Below are 16,341 nucleotides of genomic sequence, written 5' to 3'. Positions count from 1 at the left end.
TCTTGCCTGGGCGAATACAACCTTTCATCCAGTTCGCTTTTATGTAAACTATACAGTACAGTACATATTCGATTTGATTTCTTATACTGTATTTAGGTTAAGGCTCTTCCATGGTTCCCGCTCCACCACTTTAAACTTGTGGAACACAGATCTGCATACAGTTCCATTCATATCACAATTTATGTCAGTATGTGTTGTGGGTTGTGTGCATTGGTCCATGCCAAAGTGAAAACAAACAAAGCCCCTTTTGTTTGTTGTTGGCATATAATGTAACAGCAATATCCTATTAAAATTCTTCATCATGTTACGACATAAGCAGCACTTCTGTTAAAAAGGCCAGGTGGTTTTCCATTTATGCAGTTCCAGCAGCCTCTGATGGTTAGTTTATTAGTGCAGTTTAATTTTAATTAGGCCTGTTTTGGCCATCTACATTTAAGACCCACGCTAATGGCGAGATGAAGGGGACACGTTTGAGTTCTTTCACAATTTGTCTCGATTTATAATGTGTGCCTGTATGAGCAAGTACCACAATATTGTGTTATTAGTGACTGTAGGTCGTTTATGTACAATACATTGAAGTGAATGCTACCTGTACTATTTGAACTACTTGTATAATTATGATCTCAGCTAATGAGCATTTTAGAAAAGAGACATTGACATTTTTTATTCCACAGAAACCACACACACACACACACACACACACACGAGTGGATGCTCGTGCATAGAAGTGGACCACGATATCCACGTCACATGGGCCAATTTTGCACCATGCGGACACACGGATCCAGAAAGCAGTCCTTAAATGGTAGTGACTTATGTTGTATTTCAGGTTAGCTCTTTCTGTGAGTAGTTGCATGCATGTTTTTTTTTTCCCTTGACTGTAAGTGGTAGAAAATGGATGGACGGATGGAAAAGCGACAGTAGTTTGTGTGCCTACCTTTGCCTCAGATGTGGGCTCCAGATAACACAGCCGGTTGCCCAGCCCCTCAGCAGCCAGGCAAAACTTTCGATTCTCCTTCTGGATGCAGGCCACGCACTGGAGCACCACTTCATCATCCTGTCAAAGCAAAACAGACTTCAATCTGGGTGTGCACTCATGTAGCGCACACGGCCACCCCGCATCTTTTGGCCAGGACACGTAGATGCAGGGGCCTTGCGACTGTGAATAGAAATTGAATTGTATTATCATTTGTTTGTTGTTATTTTGTCTGTACTTGATGTCTGTACTGGGCTGCATTTTTTTGGAGCATGTTTTTAAAAACCAGGTTGCTATCCTTGACCCAAAATAAAACTATAAAAATTAATGCTAACACCACAGCAGCCATTAATTTATAATATAGCAAAACGCTTTCAAAAAGCCCTTTATATTCAAACAATGTATTACTCTGATGATCTAAAATACATGAATAAATAATAAAATATTAATAATAAATAAATAAATAAAATGAATAAATAAATAAATAACATACAATGCATGAATATATTCTACACTAAACAAAATGTGGTTAATTCAACACATCTAAAAAAAAAATTTAAAAAAAAAATTATAATAATAATGGAGGGCACCAAAAGAACACCAAACAACCTCGTTTCGACATTTACTGAAGTGGTTCAAGTCATCAGACTACTGGCGTCGTCAAAGAATCGCTGAGCAACACACTGAATCCCAAACACATTTTCCTACAAGGAAGCATAATCAGTTCCTATTCATCAAGCATAGCATTCTATGCTGCAAATATAAAACTGAGCACTCAAATACGACACGCAGACTTAAAGCTTCACACACACACGCACAGAGTTGTTTTTCTTTCCCTCGACTGGCTAATTGGGAGGTTTTCCTTTCAAAATGTAATGATCAAACACATCCATGGTTGATCCCTTTGAGCCCGTCCAATCTCTTTAAGGCTATTTACACTGTTTGTATAGTGCAAATTAGGTTGGAGCAATTGATTGGAACATTCTAGGATTTGAAAGAAAAGTAATAGCCTACATAAATGAATGCATGTACAGTATATTTTTGCTTGGACTACATTACTCTTCCAATTATATCTGTGATGGTGTTTGAGAATTACCAACTGGATTTATGAGGCTGTGTCGTTGGGCATGATGGTGGCAGACATTTAAAAACAATCTATGTGTATTGAAGTTGAGCTGATGTTTGCATTACTACATGACACATGCAAACATGATGAAGGAATTCCATGCTATCGGGTCACAGTCCCTTTTTAAACATTTGTTAGCATGTAAATAACATTGTGTTAAAAGGTCTCATACAACATTCATGCAGATGGCTGGCCTCCCTGACTGCAGTGCTTCTGTTTAAGTTTTCTTTCACTGTTGCTAAGCACTAGCTGCCAGCTTGATGGCATATCAGTTCAATTATCCCTTTTGCCAGAAGCTACTTTTTCTGTGGGGGAAAAAACTGCTAAAAAAGAAGCATCCAATGACACTGTTGCATAAACGAGATGATAGCGTTGAAGACTATAAACGCTGAACTCGTACTAGTTACTCTTCGTGATAGCTGACTAAGCAGAAATCTGATGATATGTGGTGTTATGGGACAAGGAAAGGGGGCGGGAGATTGTTGTACAATGGCCAGCTGCATTATTTAATGTGAGGAATGTGCTGAGAGCAGAATGCGGTGGTAATAAAGTAGCCATATACATAAGCATCTACAGTATGTTACAGTGCAGGCTGATGAAAAAGTGCGCTGAAAGCTACTCCATGTCTCGGATGCATGTGCACACATTTTTGTTACTCGTTTGTTCGTTTGGAAGAGCGGCATGAAAATCCAAATTAGAAGCCTCGAATGACTTTTTTTTTTTGTTCGCACTCATAAAACTTTAAACTAAATAAGATGGTCATGTTTACTTACTGGCTCTCAATAAAGGAATGAATGTGTATACTGTATTGTGGTTTTTTATCTAATCTCTGAGGGAAAACCCGTTAAAATAAAAAATTCAGAAAAACAGAAAGAAAAAAAATAATCAAAAAAAACCTGAAAAATAATTATTTTATAAAACAGGGAAAAATTACTCCGAAAAACAGAAAAAAAAAATCAGAAAAACAGAGGGAAAAAAATTAAAACAGAAAAAAAATTATTTAAAAAAAAAAAGGGAAAAAATATTCAAAAAAACAACGCTCCCCCCCAAAAAATTTGTCAGAAAAAAGGAAATTTTTTTTCAAGTGAATGCAATACGCTTCCGTACATCAGCTAGAAGAGTACAAATTTGAGCTCATAGTGAATTTTAACATTCATTTTAAGAACAAAAACAAAAAAAGATCAATAGCAATATGGTATTAAACGTAGATGCATATTAAAATTTATAGTATAATTTACAATGGGCTGGTTTGGAAGTTTGAGGCAGATGCTATAAGTTAAAAGTATTGATCATTATGTGACAGTTTAGCCAGTCAGAGGGGAAACAAATGAGCACAAATAATTGTCATCTTTAATCTAAATTAGAGTCCAGTGGTTTACCATAATTTGTCAAATATTTGAAACATATGTAAAATGCAACAAAAAGTACCAAAAAGAGATCGGTTACCCACAGCCATTACTTCATCTTAAAATGTTAGACCAAAAGGGCCTCTCTCAAGTTAAAAAATAAAAGTTCCAGCACACTGATATAAATGTTATTTGAAGACCAACAGCTCTGTAATAGAAAATAGAGAATAATTTAATTATCCTAAAAGAATGTTAGGCCTGAGTTGAGTCTCCAAGGGCACCTTGAGATTGAATTTGACTCTGTTATGATACCCCCCCCCAACCCCACCAACCCCACACTGTCGTATTCCTTTGTTCTGTGTAAATCTATAATCCTGTCGTCTCCATTATGTGCATACTGCAACAACGCTGTAAAATCCATTTACCTCTGAGACCTGTGGGTGTAGCACTAAAGCATATCAATGAGTGCTCCCGTCATGATATTTTCCTGGGTTCGACCAATCGCTCTCCTTGGATGCATGGGGAAAAGACAACATTGGTGGAGATTTTTGCTTAGTGACAGTAGGTCTTCTCTCCACTAAACCACTCAGCCAATCACTGGACATGGCCTCTCTGAGAAGCATTTTTCGTGTTAAGTTGGGCCGGAACCCATCAGAGCTCAGCTCGCCCTCCTTGTATCCAACACATATCCTGGCTGGCAAAGTGCAACACCATCTACTTCTTGACTTGACACATCCTAAAACTCCCTCTCTCCTCACTTCCGTTTTTTATTAGTGTAATCTTGTCTAATAGTGACAAAAACTACTTTATCTGATCAAGTGCAAGGATGATATTCAAACCTTAATTTTTGGGGGGTAATTGATAGCAATCCATGGTCTCTCATGAGACGCTAGGGTCTCACAGCATTTTCGATGAGATAGTGATAGTGCTAGCTTTACATGCACATTATCTTGGACTTCATTATTGCAGTCTGACATAAAATAACTGGGAACACGTCGCAAGGATGCTTGTTGTTGTCCTACTAATTATGCGGCGCTACTTCCCTTCGTATTTATTACCAGAGCATGCTTATCATTTATAGTTAGTAGTTGACTCATAATTGCATTGATTTATTGTAACGCGTGAATTAAATTAACTAGTGTGAAATACATATGAGAGTGTTAATGATTACTGAGTTTCAAAGTTCACATGTGTAGCCTGGGAAAATATCATCCTTAGATGTGTATTGAAGTCAAGCGAGTGTACATTTAAAATACACACAACAAAAACCATACTACAGCTCTTGCAAAAGATTTTTGGTAGTACAATCGGACAGCAGCAAGTTGCAATCTGTCACAAAGACAAGTCCTGAACACTTGGAAAAAGGGAATGTACTCACCCATTAAAGTAAAAGGGCAACAAAATGACAAATAAAATATGACACCAATGTTGCTCCAATTATTTTCTATAATATAACATGTTATTATCTAAAACAGGGGTAAGCAAACTTTTGTGCTCAAGGGCTACATTTATTCCTGTAATGGACAAATATAGGCCAGGTCATTCTAAAATTAGGTGAGACAAATAAGTATCTAAAATTTAGATGTGCATGTAAAATATGTACAATGGTTTAATTAGCATATTATTTTAATAATAAAATACCATATTTGTATTGTATTGTTTATATTTAATTTAATATAAACAATTATCAATTATTTACTTAACTAATTCCATTACAACTTAAGAGCCACTTGAAAAAAGAAACCACAGGATCCGCATATCGTGAGGTTGGATTTTGCTTTCCTTTTTTCTTTTTAATTCTGCTGCAGACAACGTTCAAAAAGGTGGCCCGTTCGAAGGGATATGTCAGCGCATCCTCCATATTGGATGTGGCAATTGTATTCACCATTAAATCAGAATATATTAGTAAGATTGAGTTAGAATGAGATAATGTAATCAAAGGTAATGGTTCCTTATTAATCCAATGAGTTGATGATACATCTCCAAGGAGAAAGTGAACAAGATATCTTTACAAATAGCTTCACTTTGCCTCATCCAATATGGCTGCAGCGTCAACGTCTACTGTATGTGTATGTACTGTAAATGCTGTCTATAATAATACTGTCCGCGGGCGCCATTCAATGGAAAGATGCACGGCATTGCTATGTGAATTTATCCATACATATAGGACATATATCCATACATAGCATTGCTTCTCCTCTACTGTATTTTCCATACTCGACGTGGTGGCATTGTGGCAACATTTTAGTCGGGGTTTGTAGTTGGGGAGTAAGTAGGAACAAACAACAGTCCCCTGCTCCTCTTCCTCATTTGCCGAGGGAATTGAGGCTCTTTGTGAAACATGTTGTATTTTTAGGTGAAAAAGCTTCTTGGAAGCCTAGTGAGGGAGTAACACGAGCAGCGTATTCGTTGTACTGTGTACACAAAGCAAATTCCGGTACTTCGGTTTTCAAGAAAAATAACAAAAGGCTATTTTGTCTAGGAACTAATACCACTTGTGTTGCTGCTGTTTTTTTGTCACGTTTGTATAAATGTGGTTGTGTTTTGTTGCCTTTTTTATTTTATTTTTATTTATTTATTTTTATTTTTTTACTTAAGACCTTTGTCATCATATGACCACTGTGGCTTTTAGATGGATCCAAAAAATATATAATAATTATTACAATGTTGTTGTAATAAGCACAGCTGCAGAATTGGACTGAATACTGCCAGTTTTTAATCATTTGCATATGGACGAGTACCTAATGAAGTGTCCACTGAATGATTTTCCGGCCTCATACCGAAAGGAAAAGAAGAAGATATCAGGGAATTCATGCTTGAGCTGTGCCATATGATATGTTATTCAATAGATCTTTCATATTGAGGTCAGGGTGATTGAATAATAGTTCATGTATAACTGATTTTTGGGGGGGTCAAATTAGTCCTATCTGCCTGGAATGACTTTTTAAAGCCTGCCTTGACTCCAATTCTTCCTCCATGCTCATCCATGTATCAATGCAGCTGTCCTTGCAGAGGGGAGCCAAGACCGACTTACAGCTGAGACACTGTTACGTCAAGCTCTGTTTGCTCAGGGACTGTTGATGATACGCAGGTGAAGAGTTCCCGTTAACTCTAAAGCGCAGCTGAGACTCTTTACAACATAATCAGAGTAGACAATGGGAAAGAGCACAGTGGGAAAACGTTTTGTGATAGCTGACAATTCTTAGGAAAGGTTATGACAAAAAGCAATTTCTTGTCATCAAAACAGTCTGTTTGTCAGAAGCGGCACTTAATAATTTGGAAAATCAATTTCCAAAACTTACTTTGGTGATAAAAACCTTGCCCAAAGCATAAAGACAGAGAAGTGTTTTTTTTGTCGGGAGCTGTCTCGAGCCTGAGAGAAAATTCCACCTTGCTACGAGGGAGGGCAAAGTAAGCTTAACAGCAGCAGATTGCTGCAGTTAACACTCTTTTAAATGGCTTACTCTGGGCACAGTGGGAAGGAAGAACATTGGACCCCATTACAGGCAGATAGTAGAATTGATGCGTGTAAGAGAATGATTCATAAGCGCAGCCAAAGGAGGGACGACTTTTAATGAATAAAATGTGACACACTGACATTGTTTCTGTGGTAACGCGGCTGTCGCTTGCGCAGCTTGCTCTTCCTCTTGAGAGAGAGGACAGATAACAGACTCTTCTTCTTCTATGCATCTAATAAGGAATTGGCTTATATAGTTAAAATACTCAGGCCAACGTCATTTGTAGCTAGACTTGCATGTGTGCTTCTTTTTCTTTCTTTTTTATCAGGCTTAACTTTTCTCTGGATGGATGCATCACTATAATATACTATATTTAAGTTTTGTGCAAGATTAATCACAGAGGTCAATTAAGTTAGGCATGCTGTTGTTAACATTGTGCTTCCCGAGCTCTGCCTCGCCCCCTAAAAATATTTATAATAGCCAAAAGATGACACATGACAGCAAAGTTCTCAATGACATACTGATGAAGTGAATCCAACATCCAATAAAAATATAAATCAGTATCCAACCAACCATAGCACTGTGTCAAATATTGAGCACACATCAGATGTATAACAGAGAAACATAAAGAATAAAAGGGTCTTCCACAGAGAGACGCTTCAGTCAGTGCCTTGTTAAATATTCACACCCTGACACACGGGATCAATCAGGGCTGCTTACTGCATGCCACTGACACTACTGCGGAAATTTCTTCATTTGGTGGCACGATCAATAGCTCATTACAGCTGCTTTACACGGGTATGTCTGTGGGCTTGCCCGCTACCTCACAGGCCAATTTTATCTGTCATCATCATGCAACAGAGGGAAATTGTCCCTGCTGAACACCACTATCGCGACAAACCAACTTTGTTGCGCGGAACTCGATGGTTGATGATATTGTCCTGGGTGATGCAAAATGAGAGTGATGAGGAAAATCAATAGTGATGCAGCCTCAGAGGTGTACGTTCATCCGTATGTATTTTTTATCAATACAGATGGCTTCACATTTTGAGAGGGTTTAAAATGTGCATTTACAATGACACTATCTTGCATATGAATGTCACGTCTGATAAAAACTCACACATTGCACATTTATTCAATAAATGTCAGTTGGTAATGAGATATTGAAATGACAGCTATCACAATTGTGATGGCATTTTTCCTTAATTTTTTTAAACACTATAACTATAACACTATAGAGCTATACTACACTACACTGCAGAACACCACTGGTTAACCAGCGAGCAGTACTTTCACACACATCACTATTTCAATCATTAAATAACATCTTCAGTACCCTCGGACGGCAGCTCCATTTAGTAGCAAATTTCTATACATAAAAGTGATATTTCCAATAAACATGAGGAATCTGACATCACAACACCATGAATTAATTTAAATGAGAAGATACACGTTGAGGTCATCAAACATGTTCAGTTTAAATTCAAATCAAATATTTTCTGTCTTATGAATGCAGCAATAAAGACTAGCGAGGTGTTTTATCATCACAGCGTACAAACACACCGCATAGCTCATGTCATTAGCATTAGCCGTGGTTTTGAGGGGGAAAGAAAACTGAGGGGATTGTGATTTTTTTTTTTTAAAGAAGAATAAAAAAATTTGAGGTGAGAGTAAGTCACCTATGTGCAAGTTTGCAAGTCAGTCTCGAGTCACAACCTTCAAGTCTCAACTTCAAGCATGTCCTGCGTCACGATGCGAACCAATCCGCAACAGTGGAAAGTGAAAACAAAGAGCTCAGAGAGGTTTCATAAACTTTTCCACCTCTAATTACGTTACTTTCATGCATGTTCACACATAGTAATTAATGGTCCGAAGGGTGACCAAATGTGCCTTTTTTTTACCCTTGTGTCCCGAGTCCTGTCAGATTTCGCCAGCCCCAAATTGCTAAAAAAGGTTGGAACATGGTGAGTGCATTGACTTGTTTTACGCTTGAACTGTCAACCAAAATAGCATTTAGCATTAACACAACCAAGGTCACAAGATTGACTCGAGATTAAATTTGTTCTAAATACGTCCTGGTGAGAATTTATTGTATACAGTATTTGATTTCAGCAAAATTGTAATGTAACTTGTTTTTTTTTTTTGTTTGTTTTTAATCTGGTCAACCAATCCATAACATATCTTGTAATTGCTAGCAAAAGATGTTAGCTTACCTGTAGTGATGAATGAAGTTTGACTTTGTGTATTTATCTTTGAGACACAAACCAGGCATTTTGCCGTCCTTTTTTTGACAACTCTATCAAAAATATAATCTGTGAATCTAAATGTAATCACCCTCGGGGTTCCTTCCATGATCCATTGCTATTGGTATTCAGTGTAGCTACTCCACTGACTAGCAAGTGCGCCGCAACAGTGACTGGGTTGCCAGGTTGGCACAAATGAAACACACACTTGACAGTCAACTTTGACACTTAACACCTGCTCTATTGTTGTTTTGTTTTGTTTGTTTTTGCTAGTACAGCTAATTAATATACCCTGTCTTTTTCTTCCTCTTTGCTTCCACACTGACAGTCATCGCTTGAATGCAAAGCAATCCCGGTACCTTCACATAAACAAGTCGAGCGCTGCCACAGCATGTTAGTCACAGAGCCAGTCTGGCCTTATCAAAGTCGCTACGCCCACTCAGACTGATAATAAGTTGCCCAAATATTATATGTGCCTTGCAGGGATCCCCGCAACAGCAAGGTTGTGCTTGTTTGTGCACTTACCGACATACTGCATGCTTTTCCGAATCCCTCTTTTTGCTCCCTACTGGGTCTAGTCTAATGACGCTACACGCAGTGAGCTACCAATCCATTTAGAGGACTACTCGTGGGTAATGAGCAGTCTGATTCATGTGACCATAAGCTGATGTTCTATTCATATTAGTCCTTTCCTTGCTCATTACGAAGCCACTATTGGTGCATCTTAGGGCAACTCCAATTCCAAGCAGGATGTGTACAAGTTCCTGTGGCATGTGTAGAGAGAACCTATTGAGCATTCTGACTGATCTTTCAAGGCTCACAGAATATTGTGTTGTATGTAAACACAGAAACAACCAAATGTTAGACTCTTGTATTACACTCTTTTTTTTCATCTTTTCATCACAAAAAAAAAACTTAGTTTTTACCTCATACTATTTTTTAGTCTTCACTAGTCGGACATTTTGGTTGGTTTCATGCAAATCACCTATTTTGGACCAAAAAATGCATAAAAGACATTTCATGGCAGTGGTTTTATGATGATAATATTAGCTTTAATGACGTCTCAAACAACTGAATCGTCTTTTTTTCTTTTATAAAATACCAACAACAACAATGAAAATAATAATAATGTTTGTTTTGGTTGTTTTTTTGTTTTTGTTTTTACAAATATTCGACAAACTTTACAACCATGAGCGTGTGTACATTACATCCTTGCTTCTTCTTCTAAATTTAAATAACGTCCATCATTTTTCTCTATTTTGTGACACACTCTTTGTAGTAGATTTAACTTTGATCAATCACGAGCTTGCTTGTAACGGTCAAATTTTCAGAGAGCCGCCATGTTAATGGGTTTCTGCATTCCACTGTGACGTGGTGATTTCATCCAAAAGACACCCATTGCTGTCAACGGCTGGACTGGCACACAAAAATCGGCCCTGGCATTTTGACTTAGGGCTACCGGCCCAGCCCAGCCCGACTCCTGTCTAACATGTAGTTCTGCCACTGATGATGCTTGAGTTTGTCATCTATAGTCGAACCAGATTAACAAACTGGTCTCTCTAAATTGTAGGGCAGTCTCTTGGGGTAAAATGTAGAATATTAATTAAAAGAGGCTGGCCCACCGGGCATCTGCCCTGTATGCCAGATGACCAGTCCAGCCCTGGCCATAGTAAATGTTTATTTCTATTTATTTATTTACCTCTTTTTTTTCTGGCTTAATGATTGATCAAAGCAGAGCTGCTTACAACTTTTCTTAGCTCATTCCCATTTAAAAAACAGACAACAACAACCCAGTTGAAGACAATTGTCATCGCTGGCTGCGCTCATTAGGATTCTCGTTGACTGCAATTCATGCAACGACACACTCAAGGAGTTAAACAACAGTTTGGAGGAAGCAAAGTCTCCTGGCTCACCATCAACACTACTCCTCTTCCTGTCAACACCAAATTACCCACAACCGAGTCAACTTCAGGGGTTGCCTCACATCTTTTCCTCTCCTCCCACAGAGTTGGCTTTATAGGCAGCAGTCCGGCAGGGGTAATTTCTACTCCCACTCCAGGGAAATTACTTTCTGTTGTTAGAGAAGAAGAAGCAGTTTGCAAACTGCTTTATCAAGCGCTTTGACTCCAATAACGAGTAACATATGGATGCGAGCAGGAAACATACAGCCTCCATACAGGCAAACCAATAGTGACTTAAATGCATGGCACATAGTTTACTCTGTGTGTGTGTGTGTGTGTGTGTGTGTGTGTGTGTGTGCGTGCGTGCGTGCGTGCGTGCGTGCGTGCGTGCGTGTGTGTGTGTGTGTGTGTGTAATCATGCTGCTCTGTTGGCATAAGCTTACATGTATCTATGTTGAGCATTAATTTCTGCAGGAATGAGCTGTAAAGTGAGCACCTACGCTACATAAATGCATGTATGTGTGTGTCCACGCCGTGCTTGGACTGATGAATAATTTCTGCACTGTGTTCTGCTGTGGCACGTCTGGTGCAGCCTGACTGCACCACACAGCTCCACATTTGCATTCAACACACACACACATGCACACCAAGCTTCTTCACTGACCTAAAAGTACCAAATCCAAAAATAGGCGAGCCTATGAAAAAAAATACAATTATAAAAGGATGCCATTTACATTCTTTCCCAGAAAGGAGGAGCAGCGGCGCAGAAATGTCAGCTCCTTTTAGGAGCGGGAGAACGTGCTGATTTGGTGACCTCTATGCACTGCGGTTAAAAGGTTGAGTGGTTGTGGGGACAAACGAGCAGGAGGTATCAGACGACAGTGAGCGAGAGAAAGGAACATTTTAAAAGATCACTGCTGTTCTTGGGGAAAGAAAGTGCATCGACTACATATTCAAGACTCCATCATTTAGGTACGTGGTTCATGTGCTATGGAACCATGCTTCTCGGATTGATTTTGACATTTTGACAGTTGTTTTTGTTCGGTAGTAACTGAATGACTAATTAAAAAATTGAGGACAAAGACAGACAGTAAGATCCCCTTGTTATTCAACTTTAATGGAATTTGACCACAAATGGCCACATTATGTCATCATCTATTTTTGCCAACAGTTTTCCCGTTTGTTTAAACTGATACTGCAAATCACGTTGAACCCGGAGCCCCTTGTCTGTCCTCATCATACTGAATTGCTATGATCAGGAATAACAATGAATATTTGAATGAATCTTACTCCGCTTAGTTGCGTAGACCTTTGCTGCAGTTGCTGCACAGGCCAAGGCTGGAGTTTAAGATTAGATACACCTGCACATTCTAAAAAGATCCAGAAGATGAGCTCTACCTAAAATGGTGACGATACAAAAAATATGTGCAGTTAATTTATTCACTAATATGACTAGAATTGTGGTTGTATGGTTGTAGTAGGTTGCATTGCACTAACAACTGTTTTTAATATTTTGCCTCTGTTTTTGCTAGAGAGTGTAAGAAACTTACAGAAGTTTTTTAAGTTTTTTAAGAAACTTTTAGAAGTTCCTCTAACTACAGCAGTGGTTTTTAACTTTATGGGTTATTGGAAGTACTGAACCTCACCAGTTTCCTATGCACATCCCCCGAACCCTCTTTATTGAAAAAAAAAAAAATGTTGTTGTTTTTTTAATTTTTTTTTTTTTTTTTTTAATTCAAGAGTGTGAACAAATAAACAGGGAGAGTAGCCTTTTCATCAAACCTGGCTCTCTTGAATTCAGAAAGTGTTGTGTTCTTGGATTCCCCATCTCCGTGCAGCTGTAAGTGTTCTTCTAGTTTTGCTAAAAGCAAGTTTTGCTGGGCTAGAATTGTTCAACTTGGCGTTTCAAATCATGCAGTTGGACGCAGACTCCCATCACTCAACTCAACTCTACATTAATAGAGCACTTGAAAGCCAGGGGCAGCAGATACAATGGAAACAGAAAGAAGCACCAGAAAAAAATGAGAGAAAAGAAAAGAAAAGAAAGAGGCACCAGAATTGAACCCTGTGGAACACCATATGTTCCGTTCTATGTGAATTTGTATTGTACATATTCGTTCAACCGCTTTCTTTTTTTGCTCGACATAGTCAGCATGAAAGGATTACAAATCACACGACGTACCATCACAACAGTCGCAAGTCGGCTACTGAGCGCACCAAATTCCCTCCTGCACAGACAGGCCAAGCAATCTAGCGTTACCACCTGAAGCCAATCATCATAAGTCATCTGAGTTTGGTGTGTGTCTTAACCGCCGCCAAACCTCTGAAACTGACTCACCGAACCCCTAGGGTGCTATCGAACCCGGGTTAAGACCCACTGCTCTAAAGAAATATAGTACAAAAGGTTCAAAACATTTACGCTATAAATAAACCAAACCATTACAAACAACTGTCCAAATATGTATAGTATGTTCAACAGTCTACACAACATACATAATTTTAAATGAATATTTATCTATCAGTGTAACTGTAACTATCTTGACAAACAAAGATTTAAGATGGCTTGATGGACTTATTGTCAACTTCATTCAAAGACTGCATAGTGCATATGAAGGAATCACTGAGCTGCTGCACAAACAATAAGGCAACACTATCACCGACTTCAAGATGTGCACAAGGCTCTAGCAGGTTATTTATATGTTATGACATGAAATAAAACCATCCCACATGACGGGCACTTGATTGAGACATAAACAACCTCCTTTACATGGGATGAACGACAAAGAGAAGTCTGCAGAGCAGCGTATCAGCAAACGTGTACTCACAGTTCTGAGGAACTGAATTTCATCCTCTCCTTCTCCACCTTCAGCCATGGCTGCAAGTGAGCCCGCTCAGGCGCTGGCTCCTCTTCACGGTCGACGTGTGCATACAGCTAATCCACGGTCATACAGCGGCGAGACTGCCGGCCAAACCCCGGTGTACAAGCCTCATTCACCGGCGGCCCCCGGGGAGGAGGAGGAGGAGGTGGGAGGAAGGAAGGAAGGGAGGAGGAGGAAGGAGGAGAGTGTGCAAAGAGGATGCTGCTGCTGCTGCTGCTTCTGCTGCTGCTGAAGATGATGCTGATGCTGACTGGAGCGACTGTGGACGACGTGGCGTGGAAACAAGTAGAAGCAGACACGTCTACAACGTCACCCTCATAGCGTGTAAATGCAAGCGTGACATTCAAACCGCGATAATAACAATCAATGTTGTTTATTCGAGACTCTCGGAACCCCTGCAAAATGGGCCGTGAAAGCGTGCACATCATCACGTCAGCTTCCATTTACTGTACGAGCTCAGATGAGCAACACGTCTAGACAATCAATGTTTGGCCACAGCTGGATCCTGATCCTAGGATGCATTGCACTATAGTAGACAACGTTTTTAAAACGACCCTAAAACCTACAGAAATTTAAGAAAGTCGTTTTAGTTCTCTCAAATTTTTACGTCTGCGATTTTAACAATGGGAATTATAGTATCGGTCACTGATAGTGTATCCGTGTATGAAAACTGTATTTACGCTCTCAATGAAGGGGCCTCCCTAATATCAAATACAATGCTGCTCTCTACCGTCGGAGCAGTGGACCTACAACGCTACAAAGAATTTAGTGTGTTTGGGGGTGTTGACAATCAGTGCTAGCAAAGGCCGTCTCTACTGGCCTAAAATATGTCAGAATAACTTCAATGAATTTTCAATTTAATTGTAATATATTATTCCATTAAATTATACTGTATTTCTTCTTAATACCCCCATGGGAATAGATTACTTTTTTTGAAACTGAACTCAATTCATTTTATTCATTTCGTTTCATTGGTTTTCTCTTGGCTGCACTGCTTCCAGTACATGACTTTTTTCATGTATATAATCTGAGTTCAGAACATATGTGCTGCCATGTCAATTTGCCCAGGGCTTTCAAAATCAGATGGCTTGTGTAACTTAAACTATATTTTAGCAAAGCGTCTATTTACTTAACCAATAAAATTTCAAATTGATGAGATAAAGTTCAGAAATGTCAGGAAATGTGCATCTCTAGTCTTACCGTTCTTGAATTTTGCAGGCTTTAGACCACCCTAGTCTCTGAAGGAACATCATGGTGGCATTCCTCATGTTTGAAAGTATATTCACCTCCTCTATAGATTGTGGTGCAGTTGTTAAAGCATTCTGTAAAGATGGACCATACCCACCATTCCATTCCTTCTTCCACGTAAGTCTCCTTTCATTTATACATGACCATAACCTCCTCACTCTTGCGTTATTTGCTTCTCGTGTCTGAAAGGGAAAAAAATTACCACAGTCAATCACTTACTGTAAAGAGTTTTCAGTGTCAAAAAGTTGATGTGGTTACTTCTCACTAGCCAAGATAGCAATATTGCTGCAGTTCGAAATGAACTCATTAATAAAAAGCACTTTTGGCAACATCATTCTGAAGGAGAGTGTCAATGACAAATGGGTTTTCCCTGATATAGAATATGAGTGTCATCTCATGATGTATACCGCATCTGCTATACAGGTGTGTTTAAATAAATTACAATGTCAAAAAGTTTATTTATTCTGTAGTTAAAAATAATATTACATTTTTATATATATTACTCATTGTACAGATTAATGCACAAATACAAATAATTTTGGAGAAGCCATATTCCTAATTTCCTACCTATTTCCTGCATTATTTTTTTTAAATCATTATGTAATATTTGATGGTGTTTTTTTTAATGTTTTCATTATATGGAAGCTATAATGATAAAAAAAAAAAAAGTATAGGCCTGTATTTTAAAAAAAAATGTTTCACTCTGTTTGTAATGATAACGTATCAATAATTTTCACATTTATGAAATAAATTAAAATGTTTTATTATTATTATTATTATTATTATTGACTATAGCTATGAACCTTTATATCAATTTTGTGAGACGTTTATTTCAGATTTACAAGTAAATATCAAAACTATAACATGCATATTTTATTTATATGGACCTTATATACAGTTCATATACTCGATCAACCATAATATAACAAATTGGTGGTGGTCATTATGATCCCAAAGGCGACCTAAAAGGTTCGACACTCAGTTTGCCCATTAGGTGTCACTGTTTAGCTTTAAGGGCTGCGGGGGGGGGAAGGATGGGGAAAAGAGCGTGTAAAACGCAAATTCTAAAGAACACAGAAAGCTCCCACCACCAAAAGAGAGGAATACGTCACTATTATCTGTCCATAGTTACCTTGGCCTACCTGTGAGCTGCAGCCGCACTGG

At 38.6% G+C, this 16,341-nt stretch overlaps 1 protein-coding gene across 4 annotated transcripts in view; it reads right to left on the bottom strand.

The window, feature by feature from the left end:
* LOC144042778 (ryanodine receptor 3-like) overlaps nucleotides 1-14,344 on the bottom strand; it is a 105,537-nt gene extending 91,193 nt beyond the window's left edge. For all 4 annotated transcript variants that reach the window (XM_077555741.1, XM_077555752.1, XM_077555768.1 and 1 more), the window contains exons 1-2: nucleotides 13,876-14,344; nucleotides 938-1,057 (exon numbers count right to left, since the gene is read on the bottom strand). In XM_077555741.1, the coding sequence (XP_077411867.1) occupies nucleotides 938-1,057; nucleotides 13,876-13,923 (168 nt within the window). In that variant the 5' untranslated portion in view covers nucleotides 13,924-14,344. The remainder of the gene's footprint in view (nucleotides 1-937; nucleotides 1,058-13,875) is intronic.
* Nucleotides 14,345-16,341: the final 1,997 nt, after the last annotated feature.

This window comes from Vanacampus margaritifer, chromosome 1 (assembly GCF_051991255.1).
Source record: "Vanacampus margaritifer isolate UIUO_Vmar chromosome 1, RoL_Vmar_1.0, whole genome shotgun sequence".
NCBI classification, from domain to species: Eukaryota; Metazoa; Chordata; class Actinopteri; order Syngnathiformes; family Syngnathidae; genus Vanacampus; species Vanacampus margaritifer.
Note: the sequence above shows the minus strand (reverse complement) of the source record. Positions and strands in the feature narration are given on the sequence as shown.